At 46.1% G+C, this 24877-nt stretch overlaps 1 protein-coding gene across 2 annotated transcripts; it reads right to left on the bottom strand.

Moving 5' to 3' along the window:
* Nucleotides 1–4824: 4824 nt before the first annotated feature.
* LOC306812805 (tRNA N(3)-cytidine methyltransferase METTL2-like) lies at nt 4825–24704 on the bottom strand. 2 transcript variants are annotated; one of them, XM_079327676.1, is made up of 9 exons: nt 24121–24704; nt 17517–17608; nt 13422–13783; nt 11476–11525; nt 10786–10846; nt 9427–9566; nt 8567–8673; nt 8296–8361; nt 4825–6994 (listed from the first exon to the last, which is right to left on the bottom strand). In XM_079327676.1, the coding sequence occupies exons 1-9, from the start codon at nt 24159–24161 to the stop codon at nt 6843–6845; spliced, it is 1071 nt and encodes a 356-aa protein (XP_079183802.1). In that variant the 5' UTR covers nt 24162–24704; the 3' UTR covers nt 4825–6842. The 2 variants fall into 2 exon arrangements, with proteins under 2 accessions (XP_079183802.1, XP_079183801.1); XM_079327675.1 differs by lacking the exon at nt 24121–24704 and adding an exon at nt 19632–19764.
* Between the last annotated feature and the right edge of the window lie 173 nt (nt 24705–24877).

Here is a 24877-nt window from a genome sequence, read left to right as displayed (position 1 = left end):
ACAGCCAACAGGCTGGGATCTCCTGGCAGGTGCTGACATGTAAGAGTTGCCAGTGAGCTTTGCCATCACTGCTTTCCAACCACTGCCATTTCCTGCTCATCCCACTGCATGTCAGAGACCAAGAATAAAAGCCTTCCCTGGCATGACAACTGCCATCCCTACAATCCCTGAGCAGGAGGGAAAAGCCAAGGCACACATGGCTCAGATTCCCTTGCCTTTCCCTGCCTGTGTTCCAGCCAAGTGTCCAGGCCTGGCTTGTGCTCTTCTGGCTCATACTATATCCTGCTTAGTTCAGATTAGCACTCAGGGCTGCCTACAAAGGTAATTTCCTGCAATGCATCTCCCTTTTTAAGCAACACAAGCTCCCATGCAGCCAGGCAGTTACACACAGGAACTTGCTGCCTTCAGCGAGAGCTAAAAGCACAAACTCCAGAGCTCTGCTGGTTAAGCACAGAGCTGACAACTCTTTTTCCTCCAGAGCACCTCACTTATCAGATGGGTCCTCCAAAAAACTCCTACTAGTCCTCATTTTTCTAGTAATTTCTATCTTGCCCTGAAACAGTCAAAATCAGAACTTCTGTTGAAGTCAGTGTCTAGGGACACTACACACAAGGATGCATGCCAGGCACCCCCATCAAGGAAAAGGAATAGGTACAATAGCAAAAATGGTCCTGATTGTAGCATTATCCCTCATGGACTTATTTTCCCCAATACAGCAACAAACCAAAAATGGTGGCACTTCTCTGACTGACAAATCAGATCCTGCAGACTGATCAGAACAAAGACTGCATGACTTAGTTCCCCTTCATGTGTGTTTACATAGATGGAAGGATGGTCCCCCAATCCTGTAATAACTTGATTCCTGCAGCCCCATCCTCGCTTCTAGGCAGTAAAACTTGTGCAACTTTCAGTAGTGTTCAGGAAAAACAGTTCAGTTCAGCTTGGATCTGCAGTTCCTGTAGGGAATGCAGTGGTGACAAGCCAGGGCTCATCCCAACACCAATGACAGTAAGAAGCTCTTCCAGCTTTCGCTATGATACAGTGCTGTAAGCTGCTTGTGTGTGCACAGGGAAGTTCACTCTGCTCACATCTCTCTTCTAGTGAAAACAATCAGGTCTCATTTATCCCAGAGCTCTAGAACTCACTGCAGTTTAGAAATGGTGGCGACACACCTGAAGGTGGCAATGCAGAATTATTTGGGAGAAAAGATAATTGTATCTAAACTCACATGCCCCGGTAATAAGAATTTGATGACCAGTTTTAACAATCCAAATCACTGTAGATGACTGCTGTTCTCATGTTGCTGTCAGGAAGATCCTGTGAAAGCTCTGATTTGCAGTGGAATTAAAAATTTATCTAATTTTGAAGTGACAGCATCAAAAATCTCCCCTAGCCCCTTGTTCACATCACCTCCCCTGTTCCCTCCTGCCTCCCAATTCATAGCCTGTCTGTGAAACCACAAGAGAAGAATTCTGAGAAGAATTATGTACCTGGGGAGGCAAAAACTTCTTTGTCCTTCACTGGAGCCCTCAGTACCATGGCTGGATCAAAGTCCTTTCTAAAGGACTCCAAGTCCAAATCCAAGTTAAAGGCTTGATGGCATTATCCCTAAATAAAAGGATTATGTGAGGGGTCACAATAGGTGATGATAAAGTTCCCTTCCAGCCAAAATATTCTATGAATCTCCAAGAAAATCCACCATCTTCTGGCAAGAGGCAAGACCAGATTTTTTAAAGTGAAACAACGCCTGGCTCCAAGATCGCCAGTGCAGCACGTGTGAAGAACTATGAAATAATCTCTTCTGCTTGGGAGGTTCATCAGGCCATGCTGGCATTGCCTGCAAGCCACAGCCCGCAAGACTTGGAATGCTGGGAACAAAACCAGAGCAGAAATGCTAAGAAAGGCTTTAGAGTTAACATTACTCTGCCAAGAAGGAAGAGGGGAAAACCCCCCCAAAATTCTGACACAACCTGTCTTTTCAGCACGGTAAAAGTAAATTTGGAGATTTCCTTTGAATGTGCTGGAAAGCTTGAGCAACCCAGCCTGCTCAGCAGGCCCAAGGTGGGAATGGCAGGAGCTGCTGCAGGTCAGGATCAAGGTACCTGAGCAGAGGTGCGTGGGAGGCAAGGCCTGGAGTGGCAGGAGAGCAGCAGCTTCGCAGGGAACAGGAGCTGACAGGGATTAGTTAAGGAAGCTCAAACAGTATCTGTCTGTAGGAGGCCTGGCTCAATTCAACACCATTAACTTGCTGCTTTCTGAACACCACCAAGAGGACAGGAAACAAAAGCACATCTGCCCAGCATGCGCCCTGCTTAGTGACTGCTTAAATACTCCAGCAGAACTATGAGCTAAGAAAGGCAAAGAGCCACTTCAATGGCTCCAGGCTAACAGGGCTGCAAGCCTTTGCTTGAAGCCCAAGTTAAAACCAGGCAACTGGGATATAGCTTTCAAAGCACAAACAAATAAGCCTTCCTTTTCTCCAAATCAGGAGTTAGAATTTAAAGGGGAGTCCATCAACTTTACATAAATCATGTTTATAATTAAAAACATATTTTTCTGCACTGCTTACAAACCTTTGGATGATTAATAAGGCATTTTTCAAATCTCTTTAATTCACACTAATTATGCTGATTGTGAACCCCAATAATTTTTCTTACAGGGATGTTGGGATTAGCTCCAATAGAAGTGGAGAGGACCACAGCTTAAGGCCATGGGAAAACCCCTGCAATAGGGATGAGTAAAAAACCACCCCCAAAATCCTCCAGTTCCAATATGTTCATCATTGCCAGAAAGTTCTCTGCTTCCCTTATCATTGGTTCCTTTTTGCTGCAACCATGTTAATATTCCTAACTGCCCTTCTTTACTGGACCCCCTCCCTAAACTCCACCCTAATTCCTCCCCTCCTCCAAGTTTATAAACACCCCTGCCATGCCCTAACACCTGCTTTTTCTCCATTTGCCCTCATGCATGGAACAAGCCTCTCTGTACCATCTTTCCTAGTTTGTTCAGTACAAACTGTTCAGCTTGCTATTTGTTGTTTTTCCAGTGTTATTTAGTTCCTAAACAATCGGGTCAGATTTTCTTTCTGCATAAAATCACCAGGTTAAGTGAAGCCTCCAGCCCTAATAGCTGGGCTAGAGTCAGAGACTATACAGGGAAATAAAGGTATCCCAGGAGGAGGTCATCAGGGACCAAGAGAGAAAGTACCCCAGGAAACTGCTTGAGGCCCCAGTAGCACCTGGGCCTGTCACTGAGGTGGTTACACAAGTCCTGTCAGGTCCAATGCTCACATGGCTCTTGCTAAGCCTGACTCTGTGCCTGGATAAGCTGAGGAGACTTCAGCTTGTTCACCTGGTCCTAGGGACTTCAGCTGTGTTTTGCCTAGACCTTGCCTGAGGCCTCAGCCTTGCCAGGGAACCAGATTTCGTAGGTTTAGCAGCGCAACTGCAGAGCTTCTGGGGTGGGTCAGGCTTGTGTGCAGCAGAAACCAAAAGTGCTTCAGAAGGGACATGCTTTATCATCTCCTGTTTCATTTGCAGATGCTGGAAAAGTTCTTGGCCCTTTAGAAAATACACTACCACCAAGTGAACAAGAATTATCTTCTCAGTTATTTGACTCCCAGTCCCCACCCCCCCGCCTCCCTCCCCCTCCCCAGTTTGATTTGATTTAACATTATTTAAAAGAAAAAAGCAATGAGCGTTTCCATTGCTCCAGCACTGCAGCCTGTGTGGTGTGAATGGATTCCCGGGTTCCCTTTCCCAGGGAAGGCTGAAATGTCCTGACCCAGAAGCCTTCAGGTAGCAGACAAATACCTGCAATATGCAAGCAATACCTGCAGGATGACACAGTAACATGGAAGTTAGCATGCTGCTACATGCCCAGCAGCAAGTACTGCTCTTCCAATGCTTCCCAAATCAGGGTGTTTCTGGTCCATCTCTCCGGGGCTCCTGCAGACTCTCCAAAAACAGCAATGACATTTCCTCAGCTTTTTCCCCTTATCTTGGGTGGCAATGTAGGATTTAACCAGAAGTATGTATTCTAGCACCACATTCATAAGATATTAAAACCAGTTGGCTGGGCAGTGTTCTTTATCTCTTCCATGACACACCCCTGATAACTGCCTCTGGGGAATACATCTCTGCTAATCAGCCATCAAGGCCTTACTGCACGACTCATAATGTTACATCATCCCATTGTGAAATGCTCCACCCAGGAGGAGGAACCAAGCATCCCTACCTGGATAGAATCTGAGGTTTGGAACACCACAGGCAGCCTTACTACTGGATTCTCAGAGGACAAGAGCTAGGTGGCCACCACTGGACCTTCAGAGGAAGACTCTTCTACAGGATCACTACTTCAACAGAAGCATATCTATCACTTTAAGAGGACTGCAGTCATCATCTAATTGGACAGCTGCCAACATCCTGACCAACAGGGTGTCAGGTTGTATCCTGACTCTGTCAGGTTAAGCCAGTGTTTCCTGCCTTTATTTTAATTTTTCTATTAAATTGTCGTTCTGACCTGGGATCTCCTGTTGGTTTGTTTTCAAACTAGCACACCCTCTCTCCTCTGGTTCAACACAACAGTTATTTCACAATCTATGTGGCTCTAGAGGTGGCTATGTCAAGCTCCAAATACAAGTCTCTGGCCAACAAAATACGGGGAACTGTGCTTCAGCCAGCAGATACACACAATACAGCTTGATGCTTCATGAATCAAAATAAGGCAAGAGATGCCAGGCAAGGCTTTTCCTTCTTCAATTAATGGGCAAGCACTAGTGAGACTTGCAACGGGAGAAGAAAACTGCAGTTCCCTAATGGTGGCACAGGCTCACACAAGCACATGACATTTTTGAAGCCTGATTTATATGAATCAAGCCACCACTGAAAAGTGTAAAACTTATTCTAATACCTGTCTCACCACACCCTAAAAATAACAGAAGAAAACAGGCTGAGATAAAAGGTATTTGCTGTCAAAGACAGGGAAATACCTTCTGAAAGCCACAGTGTTGGCTTCCTCTAAGAAATTAACCATGAATGCAAAAATGAAACATCCTGAAGATTTCAGATCTTTCTGATCTGAAAGATCGCTTTCACAAAGTGTCTCATCTGCTTGGATTTAGCACATCACCATGAGAGGGCAGTTTGTGACCTGAGAGCTGCAGCCAGTAGAAAAAGCAGGTAATTGTTTATAAACCCTGGTCCTGTTAGCTGCTCCTGATCTGCTGCACTCTGAAGGTGCTCCAAAACTGGCACCAGCAGTAAAATTTTGAAAACCTGAACTCTGCCCGAGAGGAATTTACAGCACCTCAGCTATTGTGTAATAGCTGGGAGGACATCCCTGTGGACATTGAGCAGAGCACTACATCATCTGCTTTCTCCACAGGTTATCTTCACAACTTGAGGCATCCAGGGAAAGCTGGCACAGAGAGACTCATATAGCCTCAGATCAATGTATTTTAACTCACAGATTGGCACACACCTGAATGACTAGGAAACAGCTGCATGAGATAAACTGGCCAAGGGATTCAGATCAGTGAGCAGTAGCAGAGAAGAGCAGATTTATCCTTTGCATGTTTGTTCCCAATACAAGAATACACAAGACAGAGATAAGGTCATAGCTCTCCTGTTTCATGTGGAAATCCAGAGTATGAGCAAGTTGCTATTCAACCTGCTCAGCTGCTGTAAAACATCATGACCATCTCTTTGGTTAAAACCATAGATAATTCTTAAAACTCGGACCAGTAGCATGACATTTACAGGGCTCCCTTCTCAAGCCTGTGCTCTTCAACATCCACATTAATGACTTGGGTGCAGGACTTAAAGGAATACTAAGTAAGTTTGCTGTCTGCACTAAACTGGGAGGAGCTGTGAGTCTCTCAGGGGCAGAAAGGGCCTGCAAAGGACCTTGACAAATCAGAGAAATGGGCAATCACCAGTCATGGGAAATTCAACAAAGGAAAGTACTGGATTCTGCACATGGGGAGGGGCAACCCTGGATGTGTGGATGGACTGGGGAATGAGGCTGGAGCTGCTGGAAGGGACTTGGGAGTCCTGGTCCGAGGCAAGTTGAACATGAGTCAGCAGTGCCCTGGCAGCCAGGAGGGACATCTGTGTCCTGGGGGCATCAGGTAAAGCATTCCTGGTCAGGCAGGGGATTGTTCTCCTCTGCTTTGGGGCAGCCTCACCTCAAGTGCTGGGGGCAGTTTTGGGCACCGCAATATAAAAAAGACATTAAGCCACTAGAGACCAGAGGAGACCATGAGAATGGTGAAAGGCCTTGAGGGGAAGCTGTATGAGTAGTGGCTGAGGGCACTTGGTCTGTTCAACTGGAGGAGACTAAGATCAGACCTCACTGGGATCTTCAACATCCTCCTAAGGGACAGTGGAGGGGCAGGAACCAATCTCTTCACTCCAGGCACAGGACTCGAGGAAATGGCTGAAGCTGTGTCCAGGGAGGGTTAGGCTGGATATCAAGAAAAGGTTCTTCCCACAAAGAGTGGTTTGGCACTGAACAGGTTCCTCAGGAATTGGCCACGGCCCCAAGGTTTCCAGAATTCAACAAGTGTTTGGAAAATGCTCTCAGGCATGGGGTGGGATTGTTGGGGTGTCCCGTGCAGGGCTAGGAGTTGGGCTTGATCTTCATGGGTCCTTCCCAACTTAGTATATTCTGTGATTCTAAAATACTGCTTGCAGTACTCTCAGGGCACTTGTTCTTAGCAAAACTCACTTGAACTGATGTCAGGCATGGTACAAGGCACAGAGGTCCTGGGTGTGCAGAATTGCATCACACACATGGCACCAGGAGTTGACAAAGAGGCTTCAGCCTAAAGTCCACATGCCTCATGGCTGCAGTGCAGTGGGTTTGCAGTACTTGCACTGGATCCACACCCGATACATCGTCATCTGCTTCCCACGGTTCACCTGCAATCGCCGATCAATGAGATTCTGGATTTTCTCCAGCCCAGCTGTGGTGAACAGATGATCTAATTCATCTGGAAGCAAAAAGAAGGAGACTGAGGAGACCATAGCTTTTTTTTTTTTTTTTCTCCTTTAACTGATACCCACTGACACTGAGGGCTAAGCTAAGCTGAAAGATGAGCCAGAGGAAACCCACAGCCTCACCCTGACAAGGGAAATGATCGAACAAGACTTAACTACTTTACTAGGGGAGTTTAACATCATCTCAAGCCTCCCTTCTAGTAAAGAAGGAAAGAATTATTTGAAGTATATATAGAACTACAGAGCCCTGACAAAGAAAACAGCAGCAGTTTCAAATATGGGTACTGCTTCTAGTAATCAATTAAGGAGCATCTTCTGGCAAGCTGGGACAGAGCCATTCCTTCCCCCTGTCCAGAGGAATTTCAGTCCACAAGAGCAAAGAACAGGATCAGACCTGTGCTTTTCAATAGTGTCAGTAAGATCTGTCTGCCTAGGCTGGAGGGGAATGGGATTCATTAAGGTTAAATTTGGGAAAAAAAATCCCTTTAATACACACCCTGTTGGGCCCCAATTAAAGCACTAAGAGCCCTCGAGGCTTCAACGATTCCATTGGCAGGTATTCCTGACCAAGCAAATTAAGTCTCACATTGCCCCAGTCCTACTGAGCAGCAGAGCTTACTTCCAGAGCATGTGGTTTGTCTGGAGTTTCTGTAGGAAAAGCCTGACAGGTCTCAGCTTGTGCTCCTTTATCAGATGCTTTCTATTGTGAGGTATTCACCAAACATACATTAAACACTAATTTTGTTGTGCAAAACAAGACTTGTGCAGTGGGGAACAGTTCAGTTGTGCCACTGCTCTAGAACTGTGCACAGAGGTCTGTAGAGGAGGGACTGGAGGCACAGCTGGTTGTAAACTGGGAGAAAAACTGTTGCTAATGCCAAACAGCAGCAAAACTGGAGGGGCTGCCTCAGCTCCATGCTGCACCACACCCTTTTGACTTCCTTATAGGAGAGCAGGAAAATTAAGAGAGGTTCTTCTAAGTGGTTTCCATCTCCCTCCATCATCTGCAGCCAACATACAAGGAGAGCTCCTCCAATCCCACCCCTCCCAGGGTAGCAAACACAACAGTCTTCCTCTTAAAGGACTTTCCACTAAGGAATTGATCATTCCATGCTTGCACCAAGAGCTGACAAGCCCAGGTCACTGTTTAATTGGGAGATACTTAACATTCCACAGTGCTCCAAGAAAGAGGCTGGAAAGATCTAGTGGCCAATCTGGAGGGCACAGGGACAAGAAGTGAGGAGAGTCAGAGAGATGTTTTTCTGTAGTCAAAGGCATGTTTCTGGCCTCCTACCTTGTGTGAAGAAGTAAACTCTAGTGCCATCACCTCTCACATAGAAGTTATCAGACAGACATTGACCTAAAAGGAAGACAGATACAAACAGTTACCAGTGATCACTTAAAAACCCAACAATTGCCATCCAACAACAGGCCCTTCTCCAGCACACACTGTGCTTTGGGGAATTAAGGGAATTAATGAGATGCCTCCAAACAGGGCAGACACAGCTCCAGAGAATCAGAATCTACTAGTGATGGGGCAAGAGTTCCCAGGGGAAAGGAAATACCTTTCTTAAACCGAAGTTGGGCGAGATCGTAACGACCGTAATCTCGTAACAAGATCATTCCCCCAGGTTTCAGAAGGCGACTCAGTCTGCTCACAATGCACTGCATCCTGAGAGAGAAACAAACCAGGAGCACTCAACACTCTGCAAAATCATGCTTGCTTCCTTCCAAAAAGATGGAATAAAGCTCTACATGTTTCAACTTCATATAAAGAGCTACCCAATGCCAGCAGCATTCTGAGCTCTTCCAGAGTCAGGCAGGTTGATTTTATTTGGCCTCTATTTTTTGACATTCCCCAATTTTGCTTTATTTCCTACAAGGATACCATCCTGCCACAGCAGGGATTAACTGTTCTCTCTTACTGATTACAAAAGCATCTCCACTGGATTCTGTAAAACAAGTAGCCAGTGAATGTGAAGACAAGTGCTGTGAAGTAAAACTAAAAAGAACCAAAAAAGAGAGTAGTGTAGGTTGTAACAATTATGACACTAAGACCACAGCACTTTTCTTACCTTTTTTCTGAACCTGAACCCTTCCTTCTTGCCACTTCCCATGTCAGAAATTCGACTAACCTGAGCCTGAAAATCCAGCAGAATACTTTCCAAAGTGAGTGCTCAGTGTGGCTGGGGCTCAGAACAGTGAGCCCAGCAACAATCATGTGCAGCCAGTTAAAAATCACCCTGTCCTCTGTCCTTGGTTGTAACAGCAATAGCAAATACCTACAAATTTAATTTTCTGAGGCTTTAGGGAAAACTGGACCACAAACAGAACAAACTTTAATTTTCCTTAATAGGAGATTATTAAAGAACTCTGGTTTTAGAAGAATGATCTTCTGCAATCAGAAGGAATTATAAAAACTTACTTCTCTGGGAGAATTGCTGAGAGGACAAAAATAAGAATAACAATGTCAAGACTCTCCTCTGGCATTGGGAAAGGGCTTTGGTCATTGCACAGGTCATGGACAAATGCAAAGCAGCGAGAAGTATCATATTCTGCATTGTTCTGTATTTGAGAGAGAAATTAACAGCATTAGCAGCAGATCCTGATCTCAGTATCAGCTGGACTATTTGGATTATTAGTATTACATGGAGTATTTTAACTTTCACGTTATCAAGAGGTGTATTCAGAGACTTGTTTCAGCCTCACTGGACTTCTGTGACAGGTATGCTTCTTAGTCTGACATAGCTGTTCTCAAAGGAATAGGTGTGAAATGTGAAAAAATACTTACACACTGGAGATCTACAAAGAGCTTTGATCTTGTTACAATCAGACAATCAGCACTGTAAAAAACTGCCAAACTGTATTCAGAGTTTATTGCAATTTTAAGGTCAGAGTTCCACTAACAGTGGTAAGAAGTGAGAGATTTATGCTGATAAACTGGAAACCTTTACTTAAGTGAGAGTGTCAGGGCACCTCTCTGCATTACTGAAATCAATATTCATTTCACCTACAAGCAGATATTCCCTATACCCTAACATTCAAACTTGGTTGTCTAAAGCTAAAAATTAAAAATCTGATTTAGACATTTTTTAGAAGTTGCATATTTTTCTAAAGCTGCTGCTACAGATTGCAGAAACCTCTACAAACAGTGCTTGTCACATCCAGAGGAGGAAATGGATGCTGACTCTGGTGCTATGCTCCCCTCTCATCTCAGAGAGTACTGATTGCATTTGATACTTCATATATTCTCAATTCTGCCTTGACCTGAAATTTATTAGTGGTATTTGTCCTTTGACTAAATCCCAGCCTCCTGATCCACAAATATGATCCCTCCTCAGCTGCCTATGCAGAAGCAATCAGATCATGCTCCCAGAACTGTGGTGACACTAACACACATAGAAACCAAAACTAGCTTCAGTTCCTTTAAAAAACAGCCTGAATGTTTTCAAGGTTCAAGTTTGTTTTCAAGTTACTCAGCTAAAAGAACACTGTATTGAGAAAAGTACTGCCAACCACAGGGGAAGAAAATCTGGCTGACTTGTTTGCTGCAATGTGTGCTTTGCAAAATGTGACATTTTGAGAACTTTTACTTCCCTGATTTCTACAATCTTTGATGGCTCATGCTCCAGATTTCCCAGTGCAAGGGTCAGCACTAGGGCTGGCTAAAACCAGAAAGCTGCCAGCACAGACAGAGAGCCATTGGGAGCTGGGATAGATTTGTATTAATGGGCAACTGGCCCCAAATACTTCTCACATTTTCGTAAGTCACCACTTAAATTACCTGGACGAGATCCACAGCTGTTGTAGAGAAATCACAGCAATAAACAAACAGGCCTGGGTCACTGCAATAAATTAAAGAAACTCATCATTTATATCAAGGAATTAAGGAGCATTTCAAACACACAAAGCCCAGAAATCCTGGGCTTTAGTTTCTGTGCAAAATCTGGTGGATTCCATTGCTCCTTTAAGCCCACTATTTTCATATGGAACTTGCTGCTTCCTTTCCCTTCTGCATCTAAAACCAAAGGCTTCCAAGCTCAAAACACAATAACCTGAAGCTGCAGATGGCAAAGACACCATTTGCATTTGGCTTTTCTCTGAGATTGTCTAAGCTAGGAACATATGGAACATTTTTTCAATTGTTTTTCAGAGGCTGCTATCTCATGCAGTTCCATGCAGCCTACTGAGAATTACTTCACAGAATCCCAGAATGGTTTGGGTTGAGAGGAACAATAAAGATCATCCAGTCTAACCCTGCCATGGGCAGCGACACCTTCCACTAGACCAAGGTGCTTCAAACCCTGTCCAACCTGGCCTTGAACACTTCCAGGAATGGGGCAGCCACAGTTTCTCTGGGGAACACTTGCCAGGGCTTCCCCACCCTCACAGGGAACAATTCCTTCCCAATATCCCATTTATACCTGCCCTCTGGCAGCACGAAGCCATTTCCTGTTGTCTTGTCACTACTTACTTGTTGGTTTGTAAAATCGGGAAGACTGTATTCCCAGCCCCACAGCCCACCTGTATAAACAGAGCAGATGTATATAGTGAAAATAATTCCTTCAGCACATCCATGCAGATAATTTTCAGTCATCTCTCTAAAGCCATGGAATGAAGAGCAACTTATGAGTAAAGCTGAGCATGGCAGTGACCATTCTTAGGTGTCCCTGCAAGATCCAAGCATGTTAAGGTCTAAGGAACAGAATTACGTGTGTGGGGAAAAAACTAAGCAAGTTATTGTCAAAATCTTAATAATAAACTATATATTGTTACACTTTTGAAAGCTGTTTTTGCTGGAATCCTAAGCATAGCAACCAGTATGAGTCACTGAAGCACTGGCAAAGCCCATGGATGAGTTACATTCACTTCCATACAAAATCAGAGCAACAGAGAAGTTAAGTTTGCTTTACTCTAATTACTCCTTCTGCTTCTTCTCATTTAAAGAGATGACAGCTCACACAACTGGCTTTGGGAAACTGGCCTCTGAATGTTTAAAGAATCAGTAAAATTGAAACAGATTGAGCAGAAAAAAACCCACAGAGGGTTTGCAGTGACAGATGTTAGTTAAAGGGCTCAGGTGAGATAGGAAAGGCATGTTGAGAACACTGAAGTCTGACGAAATCTTAAAAGTGTCAGATTAAATTCAAAAATCAGACAGTTCATACTAACTCTCTCTGGAAGAGCAGGACTTCCATATAATACTAAGAATTAAACAAATCCAATAATATCTACAGTGAAAAACTAGAGGTGGCAGAGCAAAAGGTTACAACCAGCTGTTAGCAGTCCAACATCTGTAACTTCCAAAAACTTCTCTGGGACAAAGCCTGTACTATCACAAGGGCCCTAAGGAACTAACCCAAGAGCATTGTTACACTCTTGGCCTCATTGCTTTGTTTCATACCTCCCAAGGCAAACAGGAGTCAGCACAAACACACAGAAGATAAAAGACAAGGTGGCCTAGGGTGACTATATGATGCTTGTATCCCCAGTTGTCTGCTCTGTTCAGCTGACTATTAAGATCTGCACCTTTAAGACTGGTTCTGAGAGTGAAGGGGGAGAGAAGCACGCAGTGTTTTTACAAAGTGCGCTTGCTCCCCTCCCTGCATTCCTTCTCACAGACTGTGCTGTCTGCAGCACAGACAGTGGGAGAGAGCTCTCCTTCACTTTTTAGTTAGGTTTTTTTTTAGCTAGCTGAGGTAGACAAGTTCCCTGGACTTTTCTTTTTCTTGGATATGACTGGCACTGCTCTAGACTAAAAACCCAGAAAAACACCTGTGAGCTCACACCTGTGGCCCACCAGGGCCTGGGACGCTGCATTTGCCAGTGTTGGAGGGACTGTAAGAGACTGAGTAAGCTGAGCTACACCCCATGACAAGAACTTCCTGAATTTGCCATCTTTTCAGAACAGTGAGAGGTTTTATTAATATTATCCATTTTTTATGCTTGTGAATACTTTGCTTGTTAATAAACAAGTTTTTTTCCACTTTTCTCAGAGGAAATATTTTCCTGAACCAGGAGGGGGAGGGGCTGCTTGAATCTGGGTTCTAGAGATCCTTTTGGAAGTTTCCTCCAAATTTGCCCTAAACCAGGACACCACAGAAAGCTTTATACAGAGTAGAAGAATCAACTTCTTCAAAAGAAGACTTTTAAATGCTTGTTTGAACATCTGATAGCAATAGTTGACTTTTAAACTTGGAAAAACTTCTTATAGTCCTTGTGCTCTGCCAATTCAGAGTCTGAACCAAAAGAATCTCAACAGATTTAGCTCAGTTTTAAACTGCCCTCTGATTTTTGCATTTTACTGACTGAAGGCAATCATCTGCTCCCTTGCTGTTTGACAGTGATACACATTTTTATGTCCCAGTCACACTGACACAAGGGAAGCTTTGATGTGTGACTTTCATTTACAGCTCTTACCTCTAATATACGGTAAGATGCAGCAGATCCTGGGTAATCCCCATCACACTGACTCAGCTCACTGCCTTCCCGTGCAGTCAACTTCTCTGTGTGGCTGCCAGGCAGCCTTTGTATCAGGTTTAACTGACTCTCTGTCCTGGTTTCCAAAGAGCAATGGCCATTTCCACAGCTTCCCAACCCTTCATTGTTGGATTCTTCTGTGTTACTAAATCCATGCACAGAATCTCCATTTTGGCTTGAATTCCTGTTAGGTGCCAGCTCAGGAAATTCAGTGAACAGCCAGTGCCTGTCCTTGAAGAAGCCATTTTCGTGGATTTTATAGAAGTCATCCCAGTATTTCTTAGCATTCACCTCATATTCCTCTGTGAAAACAAGCAAAAACATCAGCAAGCATCAAATCAGAAGGTCTCAGGGTTTAATCAGTCCAGAGAGAGATCACTGCAGATAACTAAGCACCATCCTGCTGTAATAAGTGAGAATATTCACTGAGAATCACCTTTATTTAAATTTGCAATCCCACATAAACACTCATTCTGTGTCTTTACAGTCATTTTGTTAGGACTTAAAAAGGGAAGAGAGAGAAAACTCTCTCTCCTGGTAGGATTTAAAGGAAGCTGGCAACAGAAAAAGTCTCTTTGAAGGAGACTGTAATGAAGTAATCTGGTTTTACTTCCATCTCTAACACTAACTTGTTCCATTCACTGAACAATTAATTTGGAGCCTGGTGACATTAAGCATCAAGCACAACTCCTAAGGAATTTTGTGAGGGCTGCCTGAAGCTGAGAGCTCCTGTCCAACACATTGCTCCTATTTTCAGGTGGAGAAAGAAAAATGAATCAACTCTCCAAGTGAAGCAGGAAGCTCAGTTAGAATTTATGCAATCCTTCAGGTAACAGGACAGCATGTTTTCCACATTTTGCTGAAGTCCAGTCCAGATAAGTTTGCTTTCCACAGTTCTGTGTGTGTCAGAGCATCATACACTTATGAACTAAATCAAAAGAGGGGAGTCAACAGTGACCACTGATTAAAGTACCAGTGGAGAGCTAAAGTGGACAGGCTAAAGACAGAATTAATTTGAGCAGCAGCACTTTCACAGCAAATGGGTCATTCCAGGAGCAAGATGAGTATTACAGGGAACTGAATACCTCTTACAAAAAAAAAAAAAAAAAAAATCACAATCAAGCAAAATTTGAGTCACCTGCAAACTTAATTCCACACACTCAAAGATTTCAAGTACAGTCCAAGGGAACTATTTCTTCCACGGGAAGCTACAAAACCAAGCAACTATGACTTCATCAAAGTGATAAGTCCTCTGTCCTGGGAATTGCAATCTAATTATAGCATCCTATGCTTGGAATCACCTAGAGACATTAGCATCCACAGCCAGCAACCCCAATTGCATTCCAACCATCTTTGCACGGCAACAAGTGCATTACTAAATAAAAATGATTGGAGGGCATTATTAGCTGAACTGATGTTTATTTATAAGTCTTCCTGAAGAATGTAAAACTGTTTCAAAGTAAGACACTAAAGTGAACCCAGAACACCTAGAAAAATAAGTAGCCTCAGCCAAATATAGACAAAAATAGTTTTAACAAAGAAGCACTTATCAGTCATATATCTTTTTTTAGTAGGATCTATCCCTGCAGCACAAAGAGCTATATATAAAAATAATCTCTCTACCTCAACTACAAGGATTTTCTCCTTTTAAGAAGCCCAGTACTTAAACCTCAAAGTAAAGGAAACCTGAATGTCTGATATTAGACAAAAGCAGTATGTTTGTGCCACGATCTCACAGCAGGTCACAGTCAGCAGCACCAGGTCAGGTCACTACTGGCATGGAAGAAGTCAATGACTGCTGATGCAGGAAGAAGTGTTATTGATCTAAACCCTGCCACACTCTGTCCTGAACTCTTTCTCCTATGTACTAGCAGGAATATGCAAGGCTTCTGGGGCTGAAACACTCTTTTACCTAACAAAAATACAAATTCCTGCTCATCTTCAAGAATCTCATGACTGCCTGACTGCAGTGGAATGTTTACCTGAGATGCTGGGACAAAATTCCAGCCCAGCCCTGCCATTTTGGATAGCCCATATTTGTGCCACAGTACACTGATGAACAAAACCTTTTGCTCTTCCTTTGTTACAGTAGTATGAAATTCTGTTGGATGCTTTTGAAGGACTGTTATACTCCAAACCACATGTGGGGAAGCTTTATTTAAAGCTCATTTACCTTGGAGCCTGGTGTTTTCAAAGCACTGAATAAAGGATCAGTAACAATATAAATACAAAATATCAAGAACCAGCTGACAAAGATCATACTGGAAACAGATTTCAGCGAAAATATGATCATGTTAATTTTTCAGTAAGACTTCAAGCCAGAAAAGTTCACATCATACTTGTTTCAAGCCCTTTTTGGGGTATTAGCTCACAGTGCCATCACTGTGCAAGCCAGAATACTCCAGAGACTTTCCTGATAAGGACACCTGATTTCCTGCTCACCTTTGTAAGCACACCCCCAAAGCCAAGCCCATACTCACCCCTTCACTCTGCAAAAGAAGAGCAAACAAAAGTAACTGTGCATCACAACCAGAAGAGAATCAGGGACCTCCTGAATTGGAAGGGGGGTAATTATGGAGCCTCAAAAGGAAATCAAGAAACTTGGACTTCTTTATCTTTCTTTTCCCAGCCAGAAGACATCTTCCACATACTCACAGAGTTTCCCTCCTTGTTCAGAACAAATACTGACATCCCCAAGAAGTCCACAGAATAACACAGCTATAATGACCAATACTCTGCCTTTGTTCTCCTCCTTAGATCATCCTGATTCTCAAACTACCAGACCCTTCAGGCACATTTGCCTGGGTTGCTTTCTCTACTTTCCAGCCATCCCATTGTCTCTACATGCTTCCCAGTGAATAGCAACCATCAACATTTGACTGAGCTCCATTGTTCAGTCTGGGAAATACATCATAGAGCTCTGACAAACTGCTCCAATAGCAAATTGCTCCACATTTTCCTAGTTGTATATAGGTTCTCAAAGTATGACAGACAGACTCCTTTAATGCTAACCAGATTTTAAAATGAACTCAACACAATGGGCATCACAATGGAAAACTGCTGGATACTTCTAGCAGTCCAAGAAATTAGGAGGGCTACTCTTTGGTGTAATTAAATTTGCTATTGTGAACACAACTGGAAGCTATATGGAAGTGTCTCAATAGTTCCAGTAGTGCTCAGCATCGTCCTATGGGTGACACACTTGATTTAATTTGAACAAAAGGAGCACATCTACCCTAGAGCTTGTCAGGCTATGACAAGACCGTCATCAGACAAGCTTCTTATCACATGAAAGAACCATTTCCCCATCATTTGAGGGACTGGACCAAGTCTAGGCAAGTCCTAAATGCATTATTAACCATCTCAGAATGGGTTCCAACCATGACTTAACTGCAGAATTGAGCACCTTGAGCTTGATTCAGAGACAAAGCTCTGCATTTTGGATTTATAAATATCCTTTATATCAAATAAAATAAAAACTTTGGAATTCCTTTGCTGTCATCTGAGGATAAACAATCAAGATAAAATATTTTTTCTTTCTCTGATGATACTGTTCTCATGCAGTTTGTTCACTCTGAAGAGACAGATATGCACAGTACTTTATCAGATCCTTTAAAGAAAAAATCAGCTTGGACCAGGGCTCTCTCCACAACAAGCTAGTAAAAAGAGACAGGCAACTAGCAATTGAGCTTTAAAGAGCAAAAATAAGAAGAGGCAACAACTCTACACTCAAAGAGGCTTGTTGACAATGAATACTAGCAAGTATTTATCACACAACATGACAAAGAAGCTCAACTCAATCTGACTCTCCCCAAACAGGAGGAGTCACTACTGAGGGTGGAAGAGTCACAGAGAGGTAAAAAGCAGAAAGGTTCCTAATCCTCAATTTCTCATTATCAAACACATGTTAATGCCTTCTGAGTGACTGGGAGAGGGGGAAGGGAGGAACTGATGATGTTCTGATGTGGCCCTGGCCAGACTGTTCCACTCCTGGCACAAAGCCAAGACTCATATGAGGACACTGTCCAAAAGTACCTTGTTTATGTTGTGGCAATAGCTGTGAGCTGTTCTCTTCAACTTTACTCCTGGCACTGGCTTCCTGCTCTTCTGACCATTCCACATTATCCCTGTTGTGAAAAATAAGAGGAACTAGAGCTAAGCATGGTAGGACAAAGACAGAGGGAAAGGGAAAGGTCTGGAGAGCTCTCCAAATGGACAGGGGTGCAGGTGTGATCCCCAATTCCAGCCCAGCACCAGCACAATGGCCTAGTCTGCACATGCAGCTCCTAGGCCTCAAGGAACTAACAGAACTGCAAACAAAAGGAATCCTAAATCTGTCCCATTTTGGATGCTCCATCAAATTTAAAGGGACAGGTCCTTGCTAGAACCATGAGGGCACTCAGCACATAACTACATTGTCTTTCTCATGTTAAAACAAGAAAGGCAGTTGGGTTATTTGGAAGGTAATTTAAAATAAATCAAATTATGAGAAAAATATGCAGGAAGCTTTAAAGCATTAAGAATTATTAATAACTTCAAATCACACACACAGGTATGCAGTCATTAAAGTGATTAACTTGGCCTTTTTTCATTAAAACAAGTAAATGAAAAGCAGAAGACAAGGCCCAAGAAGCAGTTCTTGTCTCAGAAGTAATTAGTCTTTTGATTTTAACTCACAAAACAAAGGCTTAAATGTTAAGTCCGTGAAAAAACACAGTACTAAGAATTTCTACAGAAAAACTAAGGATATGCTTTTGTAACATACCTTTTGTACAGAATAGTCCCAGAAGGAATGGCAGGCTGACACATATAAATACTCAATTACAAATTAAACACACCTGATTCCTAACAAGGTATAGCAGCCAGAGACCAAAATTGGATCTATTTACCTCAAAAATGCAAACCAACTTCAGTTCCCAGCAAATTAAGAGAATGTGGATGTTTAATTTAAAACAATTTCTGTGTCCAAATAAAGAGCTCCTGTTCCAAGCACACACCTGGCACACCTTCACCTCACTGAAGGACTGTCACGTTATGGATTTCTGACAGCAAGTAATTGACCTTTATTAACCACAACAAGAAAACAATTGCTACGACTACAGGAGCCTGAGAAATGCTAGTGCTTCAGGAGGGGTTGAGAACAGCTCAGAACTCCCTGTCGATCAGTCCTGAAGGTTCAGCTCATCCTGGGGATCAATGCCAAAGGTTCAGGAGCCCTCAGGGGATCAGTCCTCAAGGCTCAGAACCCCGCAGGGAGCTCAGGACCCCCTGCAGATCAGTCCCGCAGTGGCCGCACAGGGCAGCGCCTGCCGGGGGATGGCAGTCCCTGCCCGGGGCATGGCGGTCCCTGACCTCAGGGAATGGCGGTCCCTGCCCTCAGGGAATGGCGGTCCCTGCCCTCAGGGAATGGCGGTCCCTGCCCGGAAAATGGCGGTCCCTGCCCTCAGGAGATGGCGGTCCCTGCCCTCAGAGAATGGCGGTCCATGCCCGGGGATGGCGGTCCCTGCCAGGGGATGGCAGTCCTTGGCCGGGAATGGCGGTCCCTGCCCTCAGGGGATGGCGGTCCCTGCCCGGGGATGGCAGTCCCTGCCTGGGGCATGGCGGTCCCTGACCTCAGGGAATGGCGGTCCCTGCCCGGGGATGGCGGTCCATGCCCGGGGATGACGGTCCCTGCCCGGGGATGACGGTCCCTGCCAGGGGATGGCAGTCCTTGGCCGGGAATGGCGGTCCCTGCCCTCAAGGGATGGCGGTCCCTGCCCTCAGGGGATGGCGGTCCCTGCCCTCAAGGGATGGCGGTCCCTGCCCTCAAGGGATGGCGGTCCCTGCCCGGCCTGCAGCCGCTCTCTGGCCGCCATCCCTCCACCCAGCGCTCCCTCAGGCCACCCCCGCCCTGGTGGCGTCTCTCGAGGCGCGCTCGGAGAGGAGGGCGGTCACGGCGGCCGGAGCCCCGGGCGGCGCAGAGCGCAGGCTGGGGCTGGCCCGTGACACAGCGCTCGGCCACACACACCGCACACCGGAGAGGAACGGCGAGCCCGCCCCGGCCACCCCCACCCCAGCCCACCGCCAGGCGCGGGGCGGCACCACAGGGCAGCACAACCCTGGGCGGCTCGCGGGGGTCCGGAGCGGGCAGCGGCGGCAGCCCTCACGCACCAGGCGTTGTGCTGGAAAAGCCGGGCTGGGTCGGTGAGGAGCCGCCGCCCGAACGGCCGCCGCTGCTGCGCCTCGCTGGGCGCCGCCATGACGGGCCAGGCCGTACCGGAAGCGGAAGCGGCGGCGCGCAGGCCGACCCGAAGGAGGACTGAGGGCGGCGGTCACGTGGCAGAGCGCGCAGCCGGGCGCTGCCCCAGGGGCGCTGCCAAAGGCCCCAAAGGGCCTTCACTGAAGCTCATCCCGCATTTCGGGGATCCCCGAACTGCACAGGCTGGAAGGGAGCGCGGGGATTTGTGTGGTCCAGCCTTCCTGCTCCAGCAGGGTCATTCCAGCGTACACGGCACAGAATCCCAGAATGATTTGGGTGGGAAAGGACCCTAAAGACCATCCTGTCTCAGGCCCTGCCATGGCAGGGACACCTTCCACTACCCCAGATTGCTCCATGCCCCGTCCAGCCTCGCTTTGGACGCTTTCAGGGATCCAGGGACAGCCACAGCTGCTTTGGGCAACCAGTGCCAGGGCCTCCCACCTTCATGGGGAGGAATTTCTTCCCAAATCCCATCTAACCCTGCTCTTTCAAACCTAACCTGTTCCCCTTGTCCTCTTAAAATGAGGCTTAATGGTTCAGGTTCAAAGGATTTGAATGGATTGTCCAGGACTGCCTCCAGACAGTTCTGGAGTATCTCCAGCAATGAAAGCTCGACACTTCTGGGCAACCTGTTCCAAGTACTTATCACTGCACAATGAAAAAGCTCTGCCTCCTGTTCAGGTGGAACTTCCTGGCCATCAGTTTGTGCCTGTTGCCTCTTGTCCTATTGCTCAGCACCACCAATCAGAGTCCAGTTCCATCTTCTCAGCACCCCTTTATTTATTTGGTCTTCTGGGAAGAGGGAGGGAAGATGAAGGAGGAAGGAGGAAAGTTGAGGGGGCCACCAGGATGATCAGGATAGAACACCTCTTGTACAAGGAAAGGCTGAGAGAACTGGGATTGTTCAGCATGGAGATGAGAAGCTCTGGGGTGACCTAACTGTGGCCCTTTCCAGTACCTGAGGGAAGTCTGTAAAAAAGATGGAGAGAGACTATTTAAAAGGGCCTGGAGTGACAGGACAAGGGGAAATGGCTTCACACTGACAGGGGGCAGGTTTACATGGGCTATTCTAAGAAATTCTTCCCTGTGAGGGTGGGTAGGCCCTGGCACAGGGTGCCCAGAGCAGCTGTGGCTGCCTCTGGATCCCTGAAGTGTCCAAGGCCAGGCTGGATGGGACTTGGAGCACCTTGGGGCAGTGGAAGGTGCCTCTGCCCATGGCAGGGGTGAGACTGGATGGTCTTTAAAGTCCCCTATAAACCATTCTGGGGTTCTGTAATTTTGTTCACAGCATGCAAAGGGAGGCACAGGGTGACCCATTTCTTTCCAAATTCTGTGAGCCTTCTTTCTGCAACACTTGAGGGAGTCTCCATCCATCCATCCATCCATCCATCCATCCATCCATCCATCCATCCATCCATCCATCCATCATCCATCCATCATCCATCCATCCATCATCCATCATCCATCATCCATCCATCCATCCATTCATCATCCATCCATCCATCCATCCATCCATCCATCCATCCATCCATCCATCATCCATCCATCCATCCATCCATCCATCCATCCATCCATCCATCCATCCATTCATCATCCATCCATCATCCATCCATCATCCATCCATCATCCATCCATCATCCATCATCCATCTATCATCCATCCATCCATCATCCATCCATCATCCATCCATCCATCCATCCATCCATCCATCCATCCATCCATCCATCCATCCATCCATCCATCCATCCACACTGGCTGGTGCAGTCCCTGAGTGCCCTGGGTGGCAACCAGAGGACAAAAGAGGGCAACATTGGCTTGTGAAACAGCCCAGCCCCACTCAACACCAGCCACTGCACCCTCAGCTTTGGAGGAACCTGGTACCTGGGGGGTTTACATTGCACAGGGATGTGACATGCTCGTGGTAGCACTTCCTGCAGTGCCTTTGCAGAACAGATGCAGCTGTGCAGATGCTTCTGGATGTGCAATCAGATATAAAGCTTTTCTGGAAATCTCATCTGGGCACCCTCTGTTTTGTGTATGTTGTTATATAAGGCACAAATACCCCAGCAGAGAGGGGAACTTCCCTCTCTGTCCCATAGAGGCAATTTATCTGATAATCTGATAGGATTCTCCCGGGGCAGAGTTGCTAACTCTACCCATTTCCCAAATACTTTGAGGTGGAGGATTCCTCTGGTGATTGAAGCTGACTGAATAACTTTTCCTATGGTCTGAAGAGGAGGAGAGTGGTCAGGGTTGTGATGAGCCTTGTCTTGCTTTCACAGAGCTCAAAGGGAGCAGAGATCCCAGCAGCCTTGAGAAGATCTGGACAAGTTATGCTATGGGGATCCATCCCCATTTCTCACAGTGCTGGTTATCGGGAGGACAATTCCCTGCAGTTTGTCATTAGCCAGAAAAGGTAAGGTTGACTCTTTCTGTGTCCCATCTGGTAGGAGAAGAGCTTGGACTCTTGTATCCAGAAACATCTGCAACAAACTGGAGAAAGGGAAAAAGTGAGACTCTGGACTAAATCCAGGGGCAGAAATCCCCATCATAGCAGGATGCCTCTGCAGCACCTGGAGGTAGAAAAATAAGGTATTAGACTCTGCTGAGACAGGGGAAGGTGATTTTACTGCTGGAGGAGCCATCAGTCCCTCACCACCAGAGACTTGCTTCCATGGTTATCCCATGTGGGTGGGAACCACTGCAGTATTCTAAGGGAATCAACTGCCTCATGTTAACATCACATCCTTGTCATCTGACAAGCACCAGTACAGGCATGCAGAAGGCTTTCAACTAATCTGTTGGTTTCCAAAGATTACTAGGTTTCCTCCAAGGAAAAGGACTTTAGATACCTAGCCTTACCTTCCTCTGTCCTAAGGCTTCCAGCTTTCTTTGCTGAAGAGGTGAACCCCTCTGGCAGTGGGGCCCAGGATGGAGTTGAGGTCCTGGATGTCACCTTTGTGCCCTAGGGAAGTGCCTGGGAAATGTTTGAGTGGAGCAGGGAGTGTTGCCAGCAGCTGGGACAAGCTCTCCATGGAGAATTCAGACTGTGGGAGTGACAGCAAAAGGGCAGCTGGAGAGACTTCATCCACATAATCCAGACTTGACACCTCCCATGGTTCTGTGGTCAAGTGAGTCTCCTCTGTGACCAGGTCAAAGCCCAGATTATCCACAATGGTTGTGCTTTCTGTAACAAGAAAGTGTTAGAAAGCTCCCCAGCCTGCTGGCAGTCAGCACAGAGAGACTTGCCAAAAGGAGGTAATTAATGATAATAATAATAATAATAGTGACTCCTTTGCCTTTCACCCACTCCTTCCATCTCAGGATCTGAAAAAATGTAGCCACAATACTGTAATGAAACTCCCTCCCTCCCAGTAGGGTTGGATGCTGAGGCTAAGGAGGATTAAATTACCTTTCTATGGCTGCTCATCACAATCACCTCCTTCAATGCTCCACCAAGCACTGCTGAGATACACCGAGCCCACACTGTGCCTCTCTGCCATGTAATGCAAAGCAACAATTCAACCCAAGGTTAAGGGGAGTGCAGAAACAGAATTTAAGCTGGGCTGAGTGCATGGCATGTCCCACACCAGAGTGACCCAAAGAGAGTTGCAGAGACCCAGCACCTCCCTGTGCTCCTGTAGCTGGGCTGCTGATGGAGAAGCCAGGGATGAGCAGAGAGCAAGTAGGCGAGTCCCCTCCTGTGGTGTGTCCTGGGCTTCCTGCAGCTCCTCACTGGCTAAGGGCATAGCTGGAATCTACATTATGGGTGTTACCATGTCCACAGGGCTATGAGGGAAGGTGGAGTTAGTCAGTGGGGAGGTATCATAGAGTCATGGAATGGTTGGGGTTGGAAGGGATCTTAAAGACTATCTGATTCCACCCTCTGCCATGGGCAGGGACATATTTCACTACACCAAGTTGTTCCAAGCCCTGCCCCACCTGGCCTTGAACCCTTCTGGAGATGGGGCAGCCACAGCTTCTCTGGGCACCCTGTGTCAGGGCCTCCCCACCTTCACAGGGAAGAATTTCTTCCCAATATTCCATCTAACCCTGCCCTCTGTCAGTGGGAAGCCATTCCCCCTTGTCCCTGACTTGAAGCCTTTGTAAAAAAGTATCTCTCCATCTTTCCTGTCAGTTCCTTCAGGTACTGCAAAGCCACAATTAGGTCACTCTGAAGCTTTGTTTCTCCAGGCTGAACAATCCCAATTCTCTCAGCAAATATGTTTGAAGAAGGGAAGCCCAAAATACAACAACCTAAATTATTCTGTGATTTGTGCTGAACGAAATGCAGCATTTTGGCTTTTTAATTCCAGCTCTTTCTTTTCTTCTTCTCCAAAACTTCTCTGACTGGAGCAGATGCTCCAGATCTGAACTATCCCAAAGTGCTGATGTACTCACCATGCACAGCCATGTCCTTCAGTACCTCCTGGAGATTCCATTCTGGAAAGTGGATTTCCATTGAGAGTGTTGGCACTTCACTGACCTGCTTCCCTAGAATGAGTGGGGAAATGTGTTTCATTTCAGAAAAATTCCCTAGAGATCTAGAAAACCCCATTTTGGGTTGTGAATCAGACTTTTGTCACCTTTGGCTGCACTGGAAGCGCTTTGCTTATTTTTGGGGTGTATTAATAGAAAAGTTTACAAAAGGAGTTGATGGGGTCCAAAGAAAAAGAGCAGCACTTCCAGGAATTAAAGTAGCAGCCAAAAGAATCTGAGCCTTAAGTACTGCTGTAGGAGCTGTGTCAGGGGATGGGTTTCAGGGTGTCCCCACTCCCTGGAAACCTCCGTGGGGCAAATGTCCTTGTCCAATATGGGAGATGATAACTCTGCAGCCCAGGAGGTGGAAAACTTGGGCCGAGCACGTACAGACACCACCATCTAGTGGTGGCGGGCTCCCACAGCCTCCGTGCAGCCCGCAAGGGGCTCGCTCCGCAGTGCCGCAGCTTCCACAGCTCCCAAACGGCTCTGCCAGGAACGGCGAGAAACCACGAAACCCCCGCCCTGCCCAGGAGGCACCTCCGGCTCCTGCCTCTCCTCTGCTCCGGCCGGCACAGCGACACTGCCTTGATTTGGGGCTGGAAAGCCATTCCAGATTCCCTACAGCTGCTCCTTGTGCGCATGGCTCGATCCTGCAAATAGCCATGCCCCCTGGCAT

Source organism: Erithacus rubecula (assembly GCF_903797595.1).
Source record: "Erithacus rubecula genome assembly, chromosome: 27".
In the NCBI taxonomy this organism is placed as follows: Eukaryota; Metazoa; Chordata; class Aves; order Passeriformes; family Muscicapidae; genus Erithacus; species Erithacus rubecula.
The sequence above is the reverse complement of the archived record's forward strand: the minus strand, read 5'-3'. Positions and strand labels throughout refer to the sequence as shown.

What these genes read in the sequence shown, in the direction of transcription:
- LOC306812805 (XM_079327675.1), bottom strand. Translation starts at nt 19,720, where the DNA reads ATGGCGGCGCCCAGCGAGGCGCAGCAGCGGCGGCCGTTCGGGCGGCGG. An exon ending in CTTTTCCAGCACAACGCCTG is followed by an intron (nt 17,609 to 19,631) that starts GTGCGTGAGGGC and finishes TTTTCACAACAG; the next exon opens with GGATAATGTGGAATGGTCAG. An exon ending in ATTGCCACAACATAAACAAG is followed by an intron (nt 13,784 to 17,516) that starts GTACTTTTGGAC and finishes TTGTTTTCACAG; the next exon opens with AGGAATATGAGGTGAATGCT.